We start from the raw sequence: 22,220 nt of genomic DNA on the forward strand, positions 1-22,220 counted from the left end.
CTAAGAGGAGGTCACACTCAATTCAGGTGGGCCCTCATCCATGACCGGGGTCCTTAAGAAAAGAGAGGTTTGGATGCAGACACAGGGCAGACGGCCAAGCGATGCGTTGATCTTGGACTTCTGGCCATCAGAACCTCAAGAAAATAAATTTGTTATTTTACGCCACCCGGTATGGGGCACTTTTGAAACAGCAGTTCTGGATTAAAACCTCCACTTCTGCCACTAGCCGTGCAAGTCAGTCAACTGCAAAATGGGTGTCAGGATACGGCTGGCAGGGCTGAAACTGAGAAGCAGAGAGGGTACAGGTGCACCCTGAGGTTCTTGCTTGTACAACACGCCCCAGGCCCGTGGTGGGGAGGGGGTGAGCCTTTTGCGGTCCCTGTACTCTCTCTCTCTCAATGCTGCAGACACCCTGTTCCCCAGGTCTGGCCTGGCCTCGGGCTCACGGGTGCCTACTCAGCCTTTGGCCTTGGATTAAAGTTACTTCTCAAGGGGGCTCTCCTTAGCCCCACTCCTCCCCACCACCTGCAGGTGGGGCTGGTCTCCATCAGTTGCCCCCCTACCCTCATCCTGTTCTCTCCCTGGGCTTGGTTCGGAGGGCTTGGTGAGCGCAGGGCCCATGGGAGTCCGGCTTGTTGTAACCTGATGAAGATGCCCAGCACTCAGAAATGGCTCGGCCCTCAGCTGTGTATTGTGGGTTTGGGATTGGCCAATTCCAGGTACACAGGACCAAGAGAAAGGAAAGCCACCCACTTGCACCCTTTGGGTGCTCTAGGCAACACTGATTCCCATTAGTTAGATGATGACTGAGATCCCTATATTCCAAGAACAATTAGATCAATAGCAAGAAAACAGATACCCACTAAACCAATGGTCACACTGTCACCTAGGGGAGACTGGGTTGGGACTGAGCCACTGTTCTATGCACAGATACTTACACTAGGTTTTGTGTTTTATTAGAAGTCTGGGTGCGTACAGAAAAAACACACACACACTTATGTTAAAATATCCAAAGAAAATTTACTGTAACTTTCGTAGAATTGAATTTGTGCTACAAGACATGTTGCATAGGAAACTATTTAAAGCCCCTGAGGAAAAATCTCAATATTTAAGGTGCGACTGGTTTTGTTTCTTCTTTGGGGAAGAGTGAGAGACGCTCTCTGGGAAGACTGAAGGCGGAGAGTGAAGAACCAGTATGTCAGGTGATTTCATGTGATGATTTGGGGGAATTGTGTATCTTGGTTCTTGCAGCATAAAACATGTAGTGTTGTTTTTTTTTTATTGTTGCTGTTGTTTTCTAGTCAGTTGGTCTTCCGGATTTGAATCAATGGATATATAAGAATGTTTTAGCCCAATAAAGGATTTACATTGATTATACTAAGTAATTAGCATGTTTCCAGAAAGCAGATTTAGAGAATGAGATGCCAGAACCCCAGATGGCCCAGCATCACTCATGTAAGCACAGCGCATATCCTGGCCCCTTCCTGGGGATCAGCTCTATTGATCTGCCAGGATTTCTTCCTCCCTGTCCCTCACTCCCTTCCGAGATGCATCCACAACGCAATTGTAGAATTCAGCCCAGCAAGTTGATCTCCAACCATCAAGGTTATCAATGCAACAGTCCACCAAGTCCCAGATTTTATGTGGGGAACATTTTCAGATGATATTCATCCTGCTCAGATAATCTTCATATTGTTTTAAAAAAAGAGATTTCCCTATGCTATTTATTTCCAAGGAGAGATGGGCACACCGGGAGGGGAGAGGGGTTACAGTTTAAGTGGAATGAAGTAGAGAATTTGGCAAATGGCAGCAGGCACCTCTGGACGTCAGCGTAGGGTGTGCTTGTGGTGATGTTTTCTTCATGCCCAGAGGAGAGGCTTCGAGCTCCGCAGCAAGCACTCCCCTGTCCCCGGGGAGAAGCAGGACCTCTCAGAGCTGCAGGGGCCACCTCTCTCCAAATGGTGTAGTTCTCTTGCAGGATTAAGGGCGCACAGGCAGGGGCCGTAGAGAATGCCACCTGCCCGCCGCCTTCTCATCTCAAGTGCACCCAATCGCTCCTGTTGGATTTCACTCTTCCTGCTAAAGCTCAAAAAAGCTTCCCCTGTGCTGTGGCCATTCCTTTACTGCAACACGAGGCCAAGGTACAGAAGGTAATAAAAATCACAGGGAATCGCAGGACTAGGACAGCCTCAGAAAGAATCGGCACGGACCACACTCATTTACTGAAACACGACGTTTCCTATTTGATTTCTCTCTTTTTTTTTTTTTTTTACAAGTACAGAGGCAAAAAGGTCCAACATCTGAACAAGTGTCTTTCCGTGCTAAGTGTTGAAATGCAAAGAGAATCCGGCAATCAGAAATGCCCCCATGACCCTTAAATACATATATACATCTGTAACATAATTTAAAAAGGTCTTTATAGAACATAAAAACCTCAACAGCATCTGCCCCTATGAAGTGTTTTCTTTTTTTTTTTTTTTTACCTTTATGGTCCATTAAAAAATTAGATACCACCTTTCTCGTACGCCCCCCCCATACTTTAAAAAAAAGTTATTTAAATTTAAATTTATACTTAACAAATAGAAAGCTATTTGATTGGCAACAACCTGCAGTAGAAATTCCCTTCAGGTCTCCCCCGTGACAGAGGAGGCGGGTGGAACATCGCGTGTGCTCGGCCCTGGGTGTGGATCCAGCCAGGAGGGACCCTGGGTCTGTCTGAGCTGACCTTCCCTCCCTCCCCAGCCCTACATGCCCGCCTGGGCATCTGGGGCAGACAGAGGGCACGTGCCCTGGAGCAGCCCTCCGGGAGGGCATCAGGAGGTCAGAGACCCGTTCAAATCACAAAGTCGTCGTGGTCCACGGGACTGAAAGCAGCCGCTCGCAGGATGTCCAGGGAGTTGACCATGATCAGGGTCCCTGTGAGGTGTTTCCAGCGCTTGGTGATGGGGTTTTTCATCTTATCCAGGCCGGTGTGCAGCTCCTGGATGACATCCCGGTAGCTGTCCCCGATCTGGTGGCTCCAGGTGAGTAGAAAGTCGTACGCAGGCTTCCACATGGCCTGGGTAGTGGAGTTGTCCAAAACCAAAAGAGAGAGAAAAGATTAGGGGACACTGAGAGACTGGGTCCTAGAACCTCTCCTAGTACCAGCATCTCTGTTCATCACTGATGCTACTTTTTTTTTTTTTTTTTTTTTTTTTTGCGGTACGCGGGCCTCCCACTGTTGTGGCCTCTCCCGTTGCGGAGCACAGGCTCCGGACGTGCAGGCTCAGCGACCATGGCTCACGGGCCCAGCTGCTCCGCGGCATGCGGGATCTTCCCAGACCGAGGCACGAACCCGTGTCCCCTGCATCGGCAGGTGGACTCTCAACCACTGCGCCACCAGGGAAGCCCCACTGATGCTACTTTTTAAAGAGTGAAATGAACCCAAAGAAGCCGCCTCCGTCCCGGGCCAGCACATTTCAGAGGGAAGAACACACCTTGTGTGAGAGCAGGTGTACAGTACCAAGTAGCGACCGAACAAAGAGAAAGGGTTTCTCTTTCCTTCCAACCTCCCGTAGCACTTTCCATTTATTTAGAAACTCACCACATCCATAAAGGATGCCCTTATTCTTGGGACTTTGGCTTCCGAGGTCTTGCAAGCCTGACTGTCTTTCCAGAAACTTAAAGTGACCACCACAAGACAAGTGAGAAAACAAAGACTCCCTGATCAGGAACCCAACCAGCCTTGGCCAAAGTTGACAACATACCAGGTATGCATTTCACACCGTGCAGGGCAGAGCCCCAACCAGAACTGATCACAAAGGGCTCCGTCAAGCATCATCGGGTGGAAGGTAATTTAAGATCAGGATCAGGGACGGATGGGGCAGTTGCGAGGATGCTGTTCCAACATCCCACTTGATGGGAGAGTGGCCTTGCCGCCGCCAGGGCCCAGGCTCACAAAACTAAGGATCGCGAGAAGGATGAGACTTGCTCCCGCTCTTTGAGAGCCTGCTACGTGCCAAGCACTTGCCTTCACGTTTTAGCTATGTGGTCCTCGTAACAACGCTCTACAGTAGACATCGTCATCACTGCATTTTACAGGTGGAGGGGAGGGCAGCCCCACTCACCTCGCTGTCCACCACGCCATTCCTGTCCCGGTGAGGAGACTCGTACGCGTCCATCTGCTGCTTGGACACCTTGGCGAGCTTCTCGGCCAGCTCCCTCCAGCGCTGGGCCACCTCGACCGCCGTGGTCAGAAGCACGAAGTCCTGGATGAGTCTGACCACCAGGCCCTGGCAGTCCATCTTCAGTAAGGCCTAAGGAGGAGGAAGCAGGCGTGAGGCAGGACACAGGGCAGGCTCTGGTTTCATGGGAGGCCTGCACCGCAGAGACCACGAGCCGGTACCCTCACCGCTGCAAGGCCTGAGCGCCGGCACTGCCGGGACTCCCAGGTGCAGGAAAAACCACGATCTGTGGGAGGTACTGGGTCCCCCGCCCACAAATTCTCGTCCTCCTGGAAACTCCCAACGTGACCGAATGTCAAAGTAGGGATCTTTGCAGATGTAATTAGCTAACCTGAGGCCCCACTGGACTAGGGTGGGTCCCTCATCCAATGACTGGTGTCCTCAGAAAGAGAGAAACAGACATGCAGAGAGAGAGAAGTAGTCCACGTAAAGATGGAGGCAGACATGGGGTGATGCAGCCGCGTCACTGGAGCCACCAGGAGCTGGGAGAGGGGCATGGGCCAGACCCCCTCAGAGCCTCCAGGAGGAGCCGGCGCTGCCGACACCTCCAGACCTGCCACAGGATAAACCTCTGCGGCTCGGAGCCTCCCAGCTTGCGGTGCTTTGACGCAGCCCCGGGACGCTGACAGGCAGGGTGCGTGGGATGACAGCTGTTCATCTGTTCCCTCCCCGACTGGGGCACCTGGAGAGGTGATGCCCTTTGCCCAGACAGCCAGCTCGGCACGGCCTGGGGCTCAGAGCAGGACAAGCTGATGTCAGCAGGTGGGGAGCCCCAACGGGCAGAAGAGGTGCAGGTGAGGGCTCAGATCCAGGCCTCTCAGGTTCTGGAGACACACGAAGGCCTCGCGTGGAGGGGAGGCTAACAGGACCATCAAGGAAGTCTCCAGAACTGATGGGACTGTTCCCTTGACATAGCTGCGAGAGCCGTCTAGTGTCTCTAGGATGGGGATCACTAACTATGGAGGGACAGGGGCTCAGGAGGGAAACAAACGCCCGTCAGCCGGGAAGGAGGCAACGGGCAGAGCCTTGCCCAAGTCCCGGCTCAGCCCGAACAGCACAGGGCCACCTTGGACTTGACCCCCCATCCAGGGAAGGGGCTGGTCAGTCAGGCGGGCTTCCAACACAGGGCCCCACGTCCTGTGGGTTCTGTGGGTTCTGTGCGGCCCCAGGCTGGAGGCTGTGTCACATGAGCGTTTCTGGCTCAAGGCAACAAAGCCACATCAGTAGCACAAACCCTCAGCCCTCCTGTCCACACGCATCACCCCAAGCTACGAGCTACACGGACGGCTGCTGGGTGTTGGGCTGCGGGTCCGGTGAGAGCCGGTACAGTGAGTGTGCAGCTTTGGGTGTCCAGGATGGAGCCCCAGGTAGGGGGAGAAGGCGCGGTGAGGACCAGGCTCTCATCTGTGGAGCCTCTGCCGTCCAGCACATCCTCGGACTACAGCCTGACACCTGCAGAAGCGATGGGGTCTGAGACCCCCTTGGGTCCCCGGACGTCGAGGATGCAACCAAAGAGATGCTGCTACCAGTCACCGGGCCCGGCCTTCTTTCTGTCCCTCTACGCTCTGTCCAAGCACCTGACGTCACTTCAAGGCTCCGAAGAGAAAGTGTTAAAAACAGCAACTGACCAACCAGCCAGCCCCTCCCCAGCTGAGCCAAACACCCGCTCACGCGCTCCCTTCAAACATTTCGTGAAGACGCAGGCGGCCTGGCATCTGTGCAGGATCAATCTGCGGGGCTGCTACTTGAAAGAACGCAGCTATTTTTAAGTATTCTCACCTACGTTTTATGTTTATTTGGGGGGAACTTAACAAATGAAGAAATAGTGACTTTTGGGGGAGTCTCTGAATGCAGAGGCTGATGCCCCAGCATCTCAATCTTTGCCTTTAAAACATAAGATCAATCTGAGGCTGTCCTGGGTCCGAGGGGGCTATAAAGGTGGGAAGGCAGAAGGGAGCTTGAGGACCACGTGGTCCCTTTCTGATTTTTATTTTTGATTTTAAATAAACTACCTTCACTGAGTATTTCCAGCGAGCCGGGTGCAGGGTGCATCTACCTCTCAGAACCCCCATGAAGGGAAGCCAAGCTCACCCCAATTTGCAGGTAAAATTGGAGGGAAAGGGAGGGGCTCCCATATCTGGTGAGTGTCGGAGCCGGTCTGGCCTCCAGGCAGCCTGTCCCCAGCTGTTACCCACCGTGTGGGTTGCATGGTGTCTGTTTTATAGACCCTGTACATGCTGGGGGGCTTGTCCAGGGTCCCACAGCTCGAGGGCACAGAAGTGGAGGCAGGTCCAGATTTCCCGGTGCTCAGGCCAATGGCCTTTCCAACTGCGTGGGCACCACGTGACATCAGGAACTGAGCACGAGGCTTCATCTCAACGATTTACAGATTTCAGAAAATGGTCTCTGAACTTTGGTATCTTCAAGTGAAATTGTTTGAAAAAACTTAAATGTTTACTAGATTTGTGCTGCAGAAGATGTGAAGAGTATACAGGGATGTGTTTATGGTATGGGGGAGACGTGTGATAAATTGGTAGACTTCTGGATTTAAATTCTTTTGCTTGAATAAAAAACAACAACAAGGTCCTACTTATAGCACAGGGAACTATATTCAATATCCTGTGATAAACCATAATAGAAAAGAATATGAAAAACAATGTATATATATGCAAAACCGAGCCCTTTTGCTGTACAGCAGAAATTAACACAACAATGTAATTCAACTCTACTTAAATAAAATAAAATAAATTAAAAAAAAAAAAAGTTGGGCTTCCCTGGTGGCGCAGTGGTTTAGAGTCCGCCTGCCGATGCAGGGGACACGGGTTCGTGCCCCGGTCCGGGAAGATCCCACGTGCCGCGGAGCAGCTGGGCCCGTGAGCCATGGCCGCTGAGCCTGTGCGTCCGGAGCCTGTGCTCCGCAGCGGGAGAGGCCACAGCAGTGAGAGGCCTGCGTACCGCAAAAAGGGGGAAAAAAAAAAAGGAAAAAGAAATTCTTTTGGCGTGGTGTGGTTTGAGCCCAGACACACAGGAGAGGCAGGGTGCCCTCCAGCCACGCCTGGTGTCCTGAGAAGGTGTCTGGCCAACCTCCCGTGACAATGGTCCCACCCAGGCTTCCTCAGTGTCCCAGCAGTGTCTGTGTGCTCAGTTACCAGGCTCCGCAGGTGGCCTTGTTTTCCAGGTAACAGAACACTTCAGAGTCACCTGCTTCTGATTCGGGTATCCCTGGCGGAGGCGATCAAAGCTGCTCTCTCCCAGGACACTGGGTGCAGGCACAAAGGTCCTGAGAAACTCAAACCCTCTCTCTGGCCCCGAGCGGTCACAGCTGGGGCACAGCGCTGCCCACACCACCGCCAAGGGGTAGTAGTTCATGCATTTTTTTTTTTTTCTGAATGGCACATTTTGGGTGCCCACCAAGTCTCAGCAATAGAAAATTTCTCAGCGGCAGGGATATGGTGCTGGAACCTTTTCCCTGTAGCATCCTCTTTAATTTCTGCACACACACCAGTATACACAGGTGATACCAGAAATAAAGCACAAGGCTGGTTCCAGCTGGACTCTCACGAGCTGGAGTGACCCATGACTTAAGTCAGGGTGGCCAAGTCTGTTCCAAGGGCAAGACAGGACCTATTTTTGGCTTTGCGGGCGTGGCGTCTCTGCCTCAGCCACTCGACTCTGCCAGTGGGGCGTGAGAACAGCACGACAACACTTCAACAAGTGGGCAGGGCTGCGTTCCAGTAAAATTTCATTTACAAAAGCAGGTGGCCTGCGGGCCAGTGTGTCAATCCCTGTTTGAAGAGACAGTTTTATGAAAATACAACAAAACATCACTCTGCTGTATGTTCACTTCACCCCAGTCGTGCTCCCATCCCTGAGATGCTGGAACACCAGAAGGGCAGTCCCCATGGCAACCCTGCTCCTCCCTGTATTAGCAGCCTTGGGCTGTGGGACCACCTGCCAGGAAGCCCCCAGGAACCTCCCTAAGTGCACAGCAGGGAGTTAACTGTGTCCTCTTCTGGGGGATAAAGAGATTTTGCTCCTGATTCAGAGAATCCCCCCACGCCATCCTCTCCAGCCCTAGCTCTCCCCGATCTCAACATCCCCCCTTATTTTCATTAGTTTTCAAGGTTCTCGGTGTTGATTTCACCCCACACCTCACTCCTAAAGCAACCATCCACCTTGACTTATATCCTACAGTAACTTTCCCTTTTTCAGAGAAACTTCTCCGAGAGCCCAGAGCATCCATCCATCCTTCCTTCCTTCCTTCTTTCCTTCCTTCCTTCCTTCCCTCTCTCCCTCCCGGCCGGCCAGGAGGACAGACACTGTGCCTCTCGTAATCCCCCAAGTTGGGAATAATCTCTTACACTGAAAGCGTGTTGTTGAACGAAAATACTTGCAGTTCTCAGAGAGCTGGGTTCCTCAGGGTTCTGTCTGCCACCCTACGCGCGCGCACACACACACACACACACACACACACACACACGAGATGGCCATCACCCAAATCCACACAGTTCTACAGCACGAGGCAAATCCTTCTCTCTACTCAGTGCTGAGTGCTGTCATCAAGTCCTGGTACAAACACAAGAGCAGTGTCTTCTGCTTGGGCTTTCGACCTCACTCAGAAAACCCTTCCCCAAACCCACAAACTGTATCAGAAGCAACATTAATGCCCTAAAAACAGAGGAACATACTCTGTCATTTCTTGCCTTCATGAAACAAAAAAAACACTGACATCGAAACCCAAGTCTCAGAGAGGTGAGGAGAGTGTATACACACCAGCAGGGCTATTCAGTCTGGTCACTGCAGTGATAGCTCTTGACACCAGCAGGGCTGTTAAGGCATTCCCTGTCATTCTCAGGCCTTGCACGCTCCGAAGTGACACCCACTGCCACGCGCCAACGCTGGCTCCTCCTGTCTCTGGAGGGCTCCTACAGCTCGCAGAATGTTGTCATGGAACCGACAGGGACAAGCGTGCAGAGCCACGGGGCCGGGACCTGGCTCCGAGCAGCTCCAGGCACCACTGCCCTACCGGAGACCGAGGACCAGGGCACCTGCCCAGCTGGGGGGCCCGCAGGCTCCATGCAGACACAGAGCTGCCTGTACATGCTCTCCAGGCGTGTACAGAATGCAGAATATGGACAGCGCAGGGCAAACTCAGGGGACTGAGGAATATCCGCAGTGTCTACACTGTAGACCACTAACACAGGCCGCCTCTGGGAGACGGGCTGGGGGCCTTCTGCTGCTGTTCCTCAGGACTGGCAAACAGCAATGCAAAAAGCAGCATCTGCTGTTTTTACAAATAGAGAAGTCAATGAGGATGATCTTCATTCTGGAAAAAAGCAAAACCTGGGGTGAGCCACAGCAGCGGGGCAGACGCCAGGACCCCAGAGGCTCTGACGGTCAGCACCGATGTGCACGTGGCCTGGGAACTGCCCCTCTCGGCCACGCCGCAACCCAGACCCAGGGACATCGGCCATCGGCCATCCAATCCCCACCCGCCAGGGCAGGATGGAAAAACACCCAGGGCTACTGCACAGGGCGCCCTCCTGCTAAGGTCAGCCAGGTCTGAAGGCAGATGTGGGTAAAAGCCAAGGGATCCAGGCGCAAGCGTGTGAGGGGCTCCCCGCCTCATAGCACTTCTGTTTGACCTGTAATTTTCATCTCTGACCTCTGCTAAAAATGACCCGCCCACTCCCTGCCTTAACAAGAGGAGAATCCAGGGATGTGTGTGAAAATTAGATCCTCCACTGCCAGGTGTCCTGGTATTCTGAAAGAATGACACTCAGAGGGTGTGTGGGGGGGAGGGGGAGACTGGCTGTCACCTGAGACTAGAAGGCAGCAAGGAGTAACACACCTGGGTAGATCCCCAAGGAGCAGGGACACACCTGGATCCCAAGGAGAAGGACACACCTGGATCCCAAGGAGAAGGACACACCTGGATCCCCAAGGAGAAGGACACACCTGGATCCCCAAGGAGAAGGACACACCTGGATCCCCAGTGCGCAGGGACACACCTGGATCTCCAAGGCGCAGGACACACCTGGATCCCCAAGGAGAAGGACACACCTGGATCCCCAGTGCGCAGGGACACACCTGGATCCCCAAGGAGCAGGGACATACCTGGATCCCCAAGGAGAAGGACACACCTGATTCCCAAGGAGAAGGACACATCTGGATCCCCAAGGCGCAGGACACACCTGGATCCACCTGGCTCCCCTCCACGTCCCCTAAAACACTTAACAGCCCCCTCCCCAATGCCCACAGAATAAAGCCCAAGCATTACCCAGCCCAGGTGGCTGCGTGCCTCCCTCCCATCCCGCCATGTACCATCATCTTGAGTCACCCCAGCCTCCGGCCTCTCCCGGCCTCTGGTTCGACCCCATCCCAGTCCTCTGCACCCCTAGCCCTTGCCCATACTGTACGTTCAACCCGACAGCCCCTCCCTGTTGGATGGGATTCTGCACATCCCTCCCTGAGTCAGGGGGGATGTTCGCCTTTCCCTGGTCCACCCATGCCAAGGGGATCTTTTCTTCAGGGCCCATTATGAGTCTGTCTTGCACTCCTGTGGTTGTTCACTAGGCATCTCCCTCCGGGGAAGGCCCGGCACCCAGCACCCCCACTAAGCACACAGGAGGCGCCCAAGAAATGTTGAAGGAGTATGGAGCGCAAACACCTGCCCCTGGCTGGCTGTGATGGCTCTTCCGAGCTCTGTTAGAAGCTGCAGCCATATACCCGCCACCCGTTCTCGCTGGCCTGTTTTTGACAACAGAATCTGACTTCAAAAGCTCTTCAGATAGGTGGTGCCCATTCCAACCCACAAGTCCCCCCAGCTAAGAGATCTCCAGGGGTTCATTCAATGACCTCTAATGCCCGGGGACTCTGGGAGCTCTGTCCACTCTGGTCACTCTCTTTGGGGTGAGCCCAGCATCATGCCTCCCCCCATTTTCACTATAGTCGGGGGAGGGGCATCCTCGGTGTTGGAAGGCCATCCTCTGTCACAGACATGCATGGCTTCTACTGGAGAGCTGGGCGGACCGGGCACAGAGGGGCATTTTCCACGGTGGTCACACCATGCGGGTGAGCAAGGGCAGCAGAGGCACAGCGGGAGGTCATACAGTTACATAAGATGCCTCTGGACCAGCTCTGAGATTGAAAATATGCGCTAAAACAATAGAAAGAGGGGACGGAACCAGAGAACAGAAACACATCTGACCTCACGAGACTGCGTCCAGATCAGATTCTTAGCCTGCATCCATTCATTCATTCACTCATTCATTCACTCATCAACTATCTGGTTGTTTCCTATGTGCCAGCGTCCCTTCCCTCGTGGAGTTCATATCCAGTTAGGGTAATGACAAGAACCATGAATACAAGTAAACAAGACCATTTCAGATTCGAGAAAGCACTGTGAAGACAATGATACAACAACACAGAGGGTCAGTGACCCAGAGACACAAGGTTGTTTTATCCAGGGTTGCAGGAAAGGTCTGACAAGAGGACATTTGAGCTGGAACCTGAAGGACGATAAAAAGCCACGACGTGAAACTGGGGGTAGAGAATTCCAGGCAGAGGGAACAGCATGTGCAAAGGCCTGGGGCAGGGCAGCTGGGTGTGTCCAAGATACAGAGAAAAGGCCAGAGTGGCCGGTGTGCAGGGGCAGGTAGGGGCCCCCGGGCTGTGTTAGGCGGGGCTGGGTCTTACAGGGCCTGTGGGGCAGAGGAAGGGGCTGGACCTCGTGCTGAGGGCAGTGGAGGGATGGACAACTCAGTTCTTGATTCTTTTTTCCTTCCCATCTCCCCGCAAATTTACCATCCAAAACCTTCACCACTTCTAATGCGTTCAATCACTGCTTCCAAACCAAGGAGCCATACTAAGCAGAAAACTACCTTCAAAATGAGAGAGGTGGGGAAGAGGTGGTCTGGCTGCAACAGGGCTGGAGTGGGGGCGGGTTAGATCAGTGGCTGAGGCCCCAGGAAGCCTGACTGCTCACTGGTTTGTTACGTCCCTGGAAATAAAACACCTGGTTTCCAGTGACTCCTGAGACATGCTGGGATAAATCAGCCTGTGGTTTCTAGAAGTCTGGCCAACCATTCAAATCTGCCAGCCCACAAGATGAAGAGATAGGAGAGGAGCGGGGGAAATGCTGCAAAACCAGTTTCACTTCTGTACCGCAAATCTAGCCTGTCTCAGGGCCATGTTCCTGCCAAGGTCAAGGTTCATTTCCTCCTCTCTGGGAGTGCTGGTGGCTGTGGGCCTGGCGGGGGGCGGGCAGGGAGAGGGTCTTGGACGCACTCAGACCCCCGTCCTCACACACACTAACCCAAGGAAGCCACCTGAAAAACCTGCTCTCAGAGAAAGTTCTCCAAGTTGAATAAAAAAAGATGAAAAGAAATGAGGAGGAAATGGATGTGAGAGCCACCTCTGTCCAGGGCGGGACGAGGCCGCTCAGGTTGATGCATCTTGCACCTCTGCCGGTTCCAGGTGAGCATTTTCTAGTTGTGAAGAAGGAACGGTCCATACCCCTTATGTTCCATGAATGCACATCATTCCACCATCGACGGAGGATCCCAGTTGGACGCTCACCCCGGCCCACTGTGCGAGGTCCATCCACGAGGGCACCGGGCAGCTCGGGCTGGAAGCAAGCTCCGGGAATTGATCTCACAGGTGGGCCGGCGAGGCAAGCCCCTGAAGGGAGGGTCCTGGGTCCCAGCTGTGCAGGAGCCCCATCCAGCACGGGGAGAGCTTCCTCTGCTGCCCATCCCCACCCCCGCCTCACCTCTCCCCGTTGCCATGACAGCTGGCTTCCTCCTCCCCCACCCAACTGAAGCTGCCATCGGCGACCCATCAGGGATGGATGCCCCCAACGACCCCCTGGATGCCACCTCCAATTCCCGTCTCTCTCCTCCGGGCAATGTCAGGTTCTCACCTTGCTCCACGCACCTGGCACTTTCCAGTATCTTGGGGCCACCGACAAGGGGTCTTTCTTCATGCCCCGATCCCTTGCCGGACTGCAATGCATACTCCCTGCAGCAGGGGCCATGCCACCGTGGACCGTATCCCTTCTGTCCCCCCAGCCCCACGGGGCAGCCCAGGACGTGCATGCAATGACGACCCTCAGCTGTACACCTCCATCCACGCGTGCATCCTCGCTCACGCAGACACGCCTGGCCCCTCCGTTCCAACAGGCATTCGCTCAGGATGGCAAGTGCTGGGGGGAAGCAGGGGAGTTGAAGCTGCAGAAATTCAGGGGCCGCTGGGAGTCACACCTCACAGAGAAGAGGAGGCGAAAAGGACTGTGTGGGGTCGGCGGAACATGAGAGAAAAGCCTGTGACCAAGGCCCGGGAGTTTCCCATGGGAACAAAAACCAGGGGCGTGTCCACATCATGAGGACCAGGAAGAGACCCGAGTCGGCTTCTATCACAGAAAGAAGTCGACAGAGAATGTCCGGCACAGATCTGACTAGGGATGCCCAGAGGACATTAGGCTTCTCCCAGGTAACTCCTCCAAGGCCACCACAACCGAACCGGCAGTTACAGTGGACGACCTGTGGGCGGCATGACCAGCGCAGAGCACAAGCCTGTTGGAGGCCGTGATCGGGTCCAGACAGCTTCCCGTTTGGCTTGCGGGCCGGCTGTGCCCAGCAGTGGGACTCCCCCCTCTTTACTTCTTAGGGTCCAAGTTCCCAGTTGTGCTGGCAAAACAGAGGCCGTCCTCACCCCAACTCAAACACATGCAAGAAGGAGGAAGAGGAAATGACACAGAGAGAGGGGAGAAACTTCAAGTAAGGCCTGGAGAGAAAAATTCACAACAAGATAAAGTCAGACTTTGGAGCGGTGGTTCATCAAACTTTCGAGTCACAGATCCCGCTGGGAATCTGATGAAAGGATGGATCTTGTCCCAAGAGATCTAAACAGGGGCGGGTGGCGCACAGGGCCCCCCTTGCGTCCCCGACCACGCAGGCAGAGATGCATTCCGGACCTCCAGAGGAGCTCACAAATTCAGCAGGAAGAGACCTGAACGACCCTCGCCGCAGTGGCGCCGAGTTGTTTGGGGGCCCCTACCGGTCCCACGTCAATGCCTATCCCCAGGCGTGTGTGAGCTTCAGGGAGCAGAACGGGGGCCCAGACACCGGTCCACTGACTCCGGACACCACACCCGTCCCCACACGTGCAAGGGAAAGGCTGAGGCTGGACCGAGCCCCATCCTCCACGCATCCCAGCCCCACCGGGCACTCACCATCATGAGCTCCTTCTGGAAGGATTTCCGGTCTTTGTTCTCCGTGCTGTTGCAGTCCTCCTTCAGCTTCTCCAGGACGGACGCCACCCGCTCGGGCTCGCTGTCCAGCTCGGCCCGGCAGAAGAAGGTGAGCGGCAGGTTCCCGTAGCCCAGGGCATCGGCGAAGGAGCGCCAGCTGCTGATGTTCTCCATGAGTAGCGTGCGGACGGAGGCGTAGATGTAGGTGAGGAACTTGCACGGGCGCAGGATCTGCTCCAGCAGCACCGACGTGCTCAGCTCGGGCCCGGAGAGGAGGCTGGGCCGCGCCTTGCCCACCACCAGCACGTTCTTGGCGTGCACGAGGCCGACCCTGCCCTGGTGGTAGCCGATGTACCACTCCTTGGTCCACAGCTGCCCCTTCAGCCGGATCTTCTCCTCGCTGAGCAGGGCGATGGCGTCGCCCTTCTTGTACTCCAGCAGGTAGTGGTTCTTGCTCTGCCGCACCACCGTCTTGAGTAACTTGCCGAACTTGAGGCTGGACACAGGGCGGTCCTGAAAAGTCGGGTACTTGGTGGTGGCAGCGAACGGGGACAGGATGATCTTCCCGACCTCGTTCTTCTTGAGGAACCGTCTCTGCCCGGATGGCTTGATGGCACTTTTCGGGGGTGGCTGTGGGGTCTGGACGCAAAACTGGGTCAGGATGGCCTCCTGGTCGTCTTTCACCTGGACCCGCAAGGTGAAGTCGGAGAGCTCGCTGGCGTTGTGGCAGCTGACGGAGAAGATGAGGCGGCTCACCTTGCCCAGCTTCACCTGGAAGCCTCTCACGGCCTTGGCCTGCTCGCTGGCTTTGACCTCGTAGTTGGTCATGTTGGAAAACATGCAGACTCGGAGATCCTGGGGCCTGGACAAGACGAACTGGTGCTTGCCCCAGAGCTGCAGTGCCACTGGGGCCGGGCTAGGGGCCTGGCGGGTGACCTCGCTGACCAGTAGGGTCTTGGGGGCACAATCGTGCCCGAAAATGGTCACCACCGTCTTGAAGGATGGGTGGATGTGTTTGGGGCCGTAGAGACCCACGGTGACTTTTTTATTGATGAAGTCCCAGACCGTGGAAGGGTAGAGGATGTTCGGGCCGTGGGCAACAATGGCCAGGTACATACAGGGCTCCAGGTTGTCCAGCTGGACCTGGACCGTGTCCCCATAGCTGTAGGTGTGCGGGATGGGGACGTAGGGCCCCTCCTTTGAGTCGCTCCTCAGGCACTGGAGGCCCACTGTGCTTTTGCTGAAAATGTCACTTTTCACCTCAGCTGAAACCTTCATCTCCAAGACGATGTGGGTTTTCACCTCTAAGGTGCTCAGCTTCACCTCCAGCACCGGGCTGATGCAGCTGCACCTGTCGCTGTTGAGCTCCAGCGGGGGGTCCAGCAGAGCCTTCATGGAGATCTGCTGCGTCTCCCCTGGAGCCACGTGGCCTTCGGGCACGTGGATGCTGATGTTGGTGTCGGGAAGCTGCACGGCGCCCCCCGAACTCTCCAGCTTGCACACGATGTTCGTCTCCACCGCTTGGGTCTGGCCCCAGCCGGGACTTTGGCCCAGCAAGTCCAGGTCGTGGCAAGACCGGGCCAGCTTCCGGTGGCTCAGCCAGGCAGCCCGGAAGTCCTCCCGGCTCTGGAACTGCTCGGGGGCCGGCGATTTCAAGCCCGTGAAAAACCCCGAGGATGCGGGAGTGTCGGACTTGGCTTGGAGGACGGAGAGTTCCGAGAGGCTGTAGGAACGCTTGCTCCGGAAGAAAGGGTTGTCCCGCCTGACCGTCGGCTCCGCGTGAAGGCGGCTGGCGGCCGGCAGCTCGTCGAAGATGTTGCCGGCACTGTTGGTCGTCGCTGAGCTGGACTCGGTGAATGAAGATGTGCCCGTATCGAAGAGGAGCAAGTCCACGGTGCTTTGGGGAGTCGGTAGGTCCACGCTGGGCATCGCTGGCACATTCCCATTGAGAAATGGGTTTGTTTGGACACCGTTCCAGAAAGGATTATTACTGTAGGTTTTGCTTGACTCCCTCCTGTCATCTGTCCATCCTCCGAGCAAATCTAACTCCTTGGCTACTTCGTCGGGGCTGTCTGGAAGATTGTCGATCATCCCGCTGTCACTTAAGGTGGAGTTCCGGTAGTTTAAGGGCTGCACGTAAGAGGAAGGGATGTAGCCCATCTCCGTGGTGTTGTGTGCGTACCACCACTCCCCGCCTGACGTATCCAGGACGTAGAGGTGGTCGCCCTTGGAGAACTTGAGGGTGGTGAAGTTGGTTGGGCAGTAGTCCTTGATTGCGATCACTTCCTTCGCATTTCCAAAGGGCGTGGGATTGTCTGCGAGCAAGGCACTGGGAGAAGGCACTGCATAAAACACAAAGAACAGGAGGTGAGGGCGGGCCCTCAGGGTGAAGCAGAGCATCCTCAAAACCAGGGAGAAGAGAGGTCTGGAAAACCATCACCCCCCACAGGGAGACGTAAACGACAGAAACACACCAAAGTAAAATCCGGTGGGCGGTTCACCTGGCCGACAGCCTAAATCGAGCGCTGTCTCTCCAGATTCCATCACATTCCAACGCACAGTCTGAGTCAGGTGGAAAGGCCACAGTCTCTCCACCATCCACAGAAACATGCATCAGCATAATGGAATTATCAATATGTCCCAGGTTTTAAACGTCTCATTTTGACCCAACTTTTCTTTTTGTTACTAACTTACCGGGACTGCTGCTAGGTCGAAAGAGAAGCTGAATGTGATTTACTTAGAAAACACAGTGATGCTGAGTTAAGTGACCCACTGCATGTAACCAGGGACTGGAAAAGACCTGCAACAGAATCTCTCGGTGTCTAAGAGCTGATTCCATGTCCTGCCTTCAGCATAAAATACAGAAACCAAGGGGAAGGTTCCCTTGACTATCAGGCCCGTTTCCTGGTTTCCAAGTTGAACCCATTCTTCATCAAACTGTTTATATGAAATAAGATTTTTGAGGTTGGTCTCTTTCAACCTCTTTTTTTTTTTTTTTTTTTTTGCGGTACGCGGGCCTCTCACTGTTGTGGCCTCTCCCGTTGTGGAGCACAGGCTCCGGACGCGCAGGCCCAGAGGCCATGGCTCACGGGCCCAACTGCTCCGCGGCATGTGGGATCTTCCCGGACTGGGCACGGACCCGTGTCCCCTGCATCAGCAGGTGGACTCCCAACCACTGCGCCACCAGGGAAGCCCTCTTTCAAACTCTTTTAAAGGATCATTCAGAACAACATGGAAATGGTCTCTCTGTTATCCCTTGAAAATCAAAGGTTTAGGTTTGGTTGTAATTCACATTCTTTTTGAACAACTCTTTAAGCAATCTGAAAAATCTCAACACTTTAAACAGCGACTCAAGCTAATTTATGGTTCTTGGCATTCAACTGCGTGTTACCAAGGTAGATAGCAATTGGAACAGCAAAAAAAAAAAAAAAAAAAAAAAAGTCATCTAAACAAGTAGGGTGTGTTTTGAAAAATAACAGATAATTAGAAACCAGTGTTTTCTCTCCCTCCCATACATTGAACAAAGTACATATACTCAGAGGATGAAGAACCTTCTTTCTGATGGAAATAAGCCCATATATTTCTCTCCAACCCCCCCATCCCAACTGTCCCTTGTTTTATGGAGTTTGCTGCCTTCCTGAAACAAACAAATGAAAGTAAACTTTTTTTAGTTGCTTATGTAAACAAGCAAAGAAAGGACTACATTTTTAGTGGAACTATACCTACATCTTGTCTAATACATGATTAAGTCAACAGACATCCTATTCTACCAAACTGGCTCCCCCCCCCAAAAAAAAAATCATCTGCCAGTTTCCCTTTCCTTTAAAAGGAAATAGTGAGGGGACTTCCCTGGCGGTCCAGTGGTTAAGACTTCACCTTCTAATGCAGGGGTTGTGCGTTTGATCCCTGGTCGGGGAGCTAAGATCCCACACACACACAAAAAACCCAAAACATAAAACAGAAGCAATACTGTAACAAATTCAATAAAAACTTAAAAAAATAAAAAAGTCCACATTAAAAAAAAAAAAACCTTTAAAAATAAATAAATAAAAGGAAATAATGAAAATTAAATTGCATGTCCTCAGCAAAGTCTCAGGCAATAAAGTAGGAAGTTTCTATTTATTTACACTAACTAAATTACAGAGATATGCTTATTAGCAGGGTATGAACCTGGGCCTCGAAGGCTGTCACCTACCACCCTGTCTGGGGTGTCGGGGAGAAGCTGGTACTGGGGTCACCAGACCTGGGATTTGAATCTACACCCTTAGCAGTGGTGTGATCTCCGGAGCCCAACATTCTTCACGATGGATGAACCACCTTCCCTCGATGGGCTCCGGTGAGGATTAAGCGAGATGATGGTGATGAAGTGATTAGCACAATGATGCTTAGTACAAGGTAAAGACTCACAAAATGTTATGTTTAAATAGACATCTCCGGCCCCCTCCTAATTTAATTTCTCTCCATAGCATTTATCATTAACCAATATAAAATGTACCATACATATTGATGTTGGTTTTGTCGGAGAGGGCTCCATTGCCCCTCTAGGGTGTAAGCTCTGTTAGTCTATGTTTTGCTCGCAGTGGTGTCCTTGGAACAGGGCCTGTGTCACGTAGCAGGTGCCCAATAAACATCCGTGGAATGAATGCTCATCCTGTAAGCTTACAACAGAGACGTCATATCCATGTTATTGGGACAAGGTGTTGTCCAAAGGCTAAGTTAGAATCCCCCTGGGCTGTGCCCTCTGCTATAAAATCACACCAGAGAGCAATCACTTAACACTGAAGGGGGGCAGTGAATAAAAACAGCCAAGTCAAAGATAATGGCTTCGAGGGGAGGTGGAAGAAGGCAGATGGGTCAGCTGGGGTCAGGGGATAATATAAGATTTTCCCTCCCACTTTGTTTTCCAGTCACAGGCTCCAGTTTCCTTGACACATCTAATGAAAATGTCACATAAAAATTAAAACCAAGTGAAAATCAAAGAAAGCTGGCCAGCTACTAAAATCTTGTTAGAATCCCTCAGAAGTTATATCCCTGTTATGTTCCTCCAGAATAATTCCCTTACAGTAATATTTTTTAAATTAAAAACCAAAGCTGTTAGGCAGGCTGTGTACGTAACCTGAGAAAACGTATCAGTGCAAATGATCACTTTAGTCTTCTTACCAGACCGGAGAATAAAAATGGTTTTACTCAAAATTCTAAGCACTCTCCTTAGGAGAGGAGCAGTAATAGATATTTCACTCAAGGATGAGGCTTGTCTGATGGGAGACGGCGCCCCTTCCTGTTGGGGCCCCGTGGAAGTGGACCGCGGTGTGAGCTCCCTTCCAAGACCGGCCCTCTATCAGACAAGGGCCACAGACACCTGGGGTATACACAAGGCTGGGGCTTCCATCCAATCAAATGCAGGAAAATCCGTATCGAATTCCATCTTAATGAATTCTGGAGAGTGTTGCCAGATTCCCAGGTACCTTGATTTTAATACAAGAAAAATATCCCTGGGTGTCAGGAGGTTCAGTTCACTGAATAATACATTTCCTACCCTCTGCCTCGGTTCTTATGCAGGAAAAACATTCATTAGGGCAGAAGATTCTGCAGCAGATATTCTGTCTGGAATAGATTCCCACCTTGAAGCCGATCTTACCATCGGCATGTGTGGGGGGCAGCTGGGCCGAAATGCTGCCTGGGCCACAGCCTGTGCCTTGGGAGTGGAGTCAGGGGGTCTCCTCCCCCGACCCCCCCAAACTAACCAGCCCCTCCTCACATCCCCAGCTGTCTCGCCTGCCTTCCTCCCCCAGCTGCAGTGTTCTTTTAGGAATAACAGCTCCTCCCAGATCAGCATTATCATCATCATCATCTTTTAAAATTCAGCTCTCTGCCCCTCATTTCAAAATCCCAGCCCAGGGCTTCCCAGGTGGCGCAGTGGTTGGGAGTCCGCCTGCCGATGCAGGGGACATGGGTTCGTGTCCCGGTCCGGGAGGATCCCACGTGCCGCGGAGCGGCTGGTCCCGTGAGCCATGGCCGCTGAGCCTGCGCGTCCGGAGCCTGTGCTCCGCCACGGGAGAGGCCACAACAGTGAGAGGCCCACGTACAGCAAAAAAATAAATAAATAAATAAAAAAATCCCAGCCCAAACTGCATGACTTGAGCTCCCAGTTTCCCGCTTCAACCATGACTAGCTGGGTTACAAAGTAAGAAAACAATGCCCATTACCAGACTATGAAAAACAAATGGCGTGATTATTTATAGCAACACCCAATAGGTCCGCTGTTCTTATTAATAAAACCTCATAACTCCCTTGCTAGTCTTTTCTTTAAAAGAACATTTTAAGCAATGCTCAGGGCCACAAGCGTAAAGGACAGACAGGAAGAAGAGGAAGTTGAGGGTAACTGGAAGAGAGAAGAAGAAAGGCAGAAACAGGCACGTTACGATTTTAGTATATCGGGGTCGTGCATCATGATTTTATCTGGGAGGTAGCAGATTAGTTCCAGAAATATTTATTTAGCACCGATTTTGTGCCAGGGGCTAACAATACAAAGGTAAAGCGAAAGCTCTTGCTGTTGAGCTCTCTGTGGGCAGCGCAATGGATCATTTCAACAGAATTCGGTAAACGTGGTGGGAAAGTCAACTGACAGTGGTGATGGTGATGAGGACGATGAAGCACAAGCTGCCAGGAAGCTCACGGGAGACACTGACCATGGCCAGTGAGGGCAGGATGGACTCTAGAAGGAAAATGAGCCACTGGCATCCACCTTGGTGTCCAAAGGATAGGCTTTATCACCAGCCCAGCTTTACGTGGCTGTTAGGGAAACCCCGGGGCCACCTCTAAACCAGGGGTTGGCAAACTCTGGCCCCCGGGCCAAATTCAGCCGAGCGTTTCTGTAAAGTTCTGCTGGAACACAGCCATGCCCATTTGTTTTCTCTCTTCCATGACTGCTTTCTCGTTACAATCTCGGAGTTAAACAGTTGTGACAGAGGCCGTACGGCCTACACAGATTCAAGTATTCACTCTCTGACCTTCTGCAGAGAAAGCGTGCTGACCCCTGTCCCCGGCCCCCCTTTTAGTCTCCAGTGGCTCTCAGGACCTCATCGACTTAGTACACTGTCCTTCCCCCTACTTTTGTACACCACCAAGCGCTTACCTTAATGTCACCAAAACACATGAATAGAGAAACATATTCTGCATTAAGAAGAAGTTTCATTACAAAGAGTAAAATTCAAAACAACCTCCCAACCCATCAAAACAAAACAAGTGGCTATTGTTCCAGGGCTGAATTCATAACACGATGAAGTTTAGAGAACTAAGATTTAATGATCTGAACGTGAACTTGGCAGCCTGTAAGTAGAGGAGGGGTCTTAGAGCTCTTGCAAACCCCAGCCAGTGCCGTTCCCAGGAGCTCACCTTTGACATCATTAAAGCTTGTTTCTGAAAACCCTTCACTCAGGTCAATCAAGGTCCCCTCGGACTTGCACCGCGGGAGGCCGCTGGAGTTGGCAGCTCGGATGCGCTGAGCTGCCATCTTGAAACTCTCTTGCCGGGTGAACGGCTAAGGTTTCATATTTCCCCTCCAGTTATTCCAGCAATTGCTGAAGCTTCTGTCTCAGGCAACCATGCTGCGCTACGGCATCAGCTCTGCAATGTGCTTCTTCCTGTGAGCAGGGGAAGAAAGGAATTTCCCTTGAGCAAGTGAAACACGGTTAAGGAGTAAACTGATGGCAAGTGGGAATCCTCTTTCCTCCAGAGGCCGTGTC

General features: G+C 52.8%; 1 protein-coding gene across 1 annotated transcript; it reads right to left on the reverse strand.

Annotated features, from left to right (window-relative positions):
• Positions 1-1,053: 1,053 nt before the first annotated feature.
• On the reverse strand, positions 1,054-21,988 carry SH3BP4 (SH3 domain binding protein 4; the record flags this gene model as incomplete). Its single annotated transcript, XM_079709633.1, has 4 exons — positions 1,054-3,058; positions 4,107-4,295; positions 14,458-16,817; positions 21,871-21,988. 4 exons carry the CDS (start codon positions 21,986-21,988, stop codon positions 2,834-2,836), a joined length of 2,892 nt encoding a protein of 963 aa, XP_079565759.1. The 3' UTR covers positions 1,054-2,833.
• Between the last annotated feature and the right edge of the window lie 232 nt (positions 21,989-22,220).

Source organism: Hyperoodon ampullatus, assembly GCF_949752795.1.
Source record: "Hyperoodon ampullatus genome assembly, chromosome: 8".
In the NCBI taxonomy this organism is placed as follows: Eukaryota; Metazoa; Chordata; class Mammalia; order Artiodactyla; family Ziphiidae; genus Hyperoodon; species Hyperoodon ampullatus.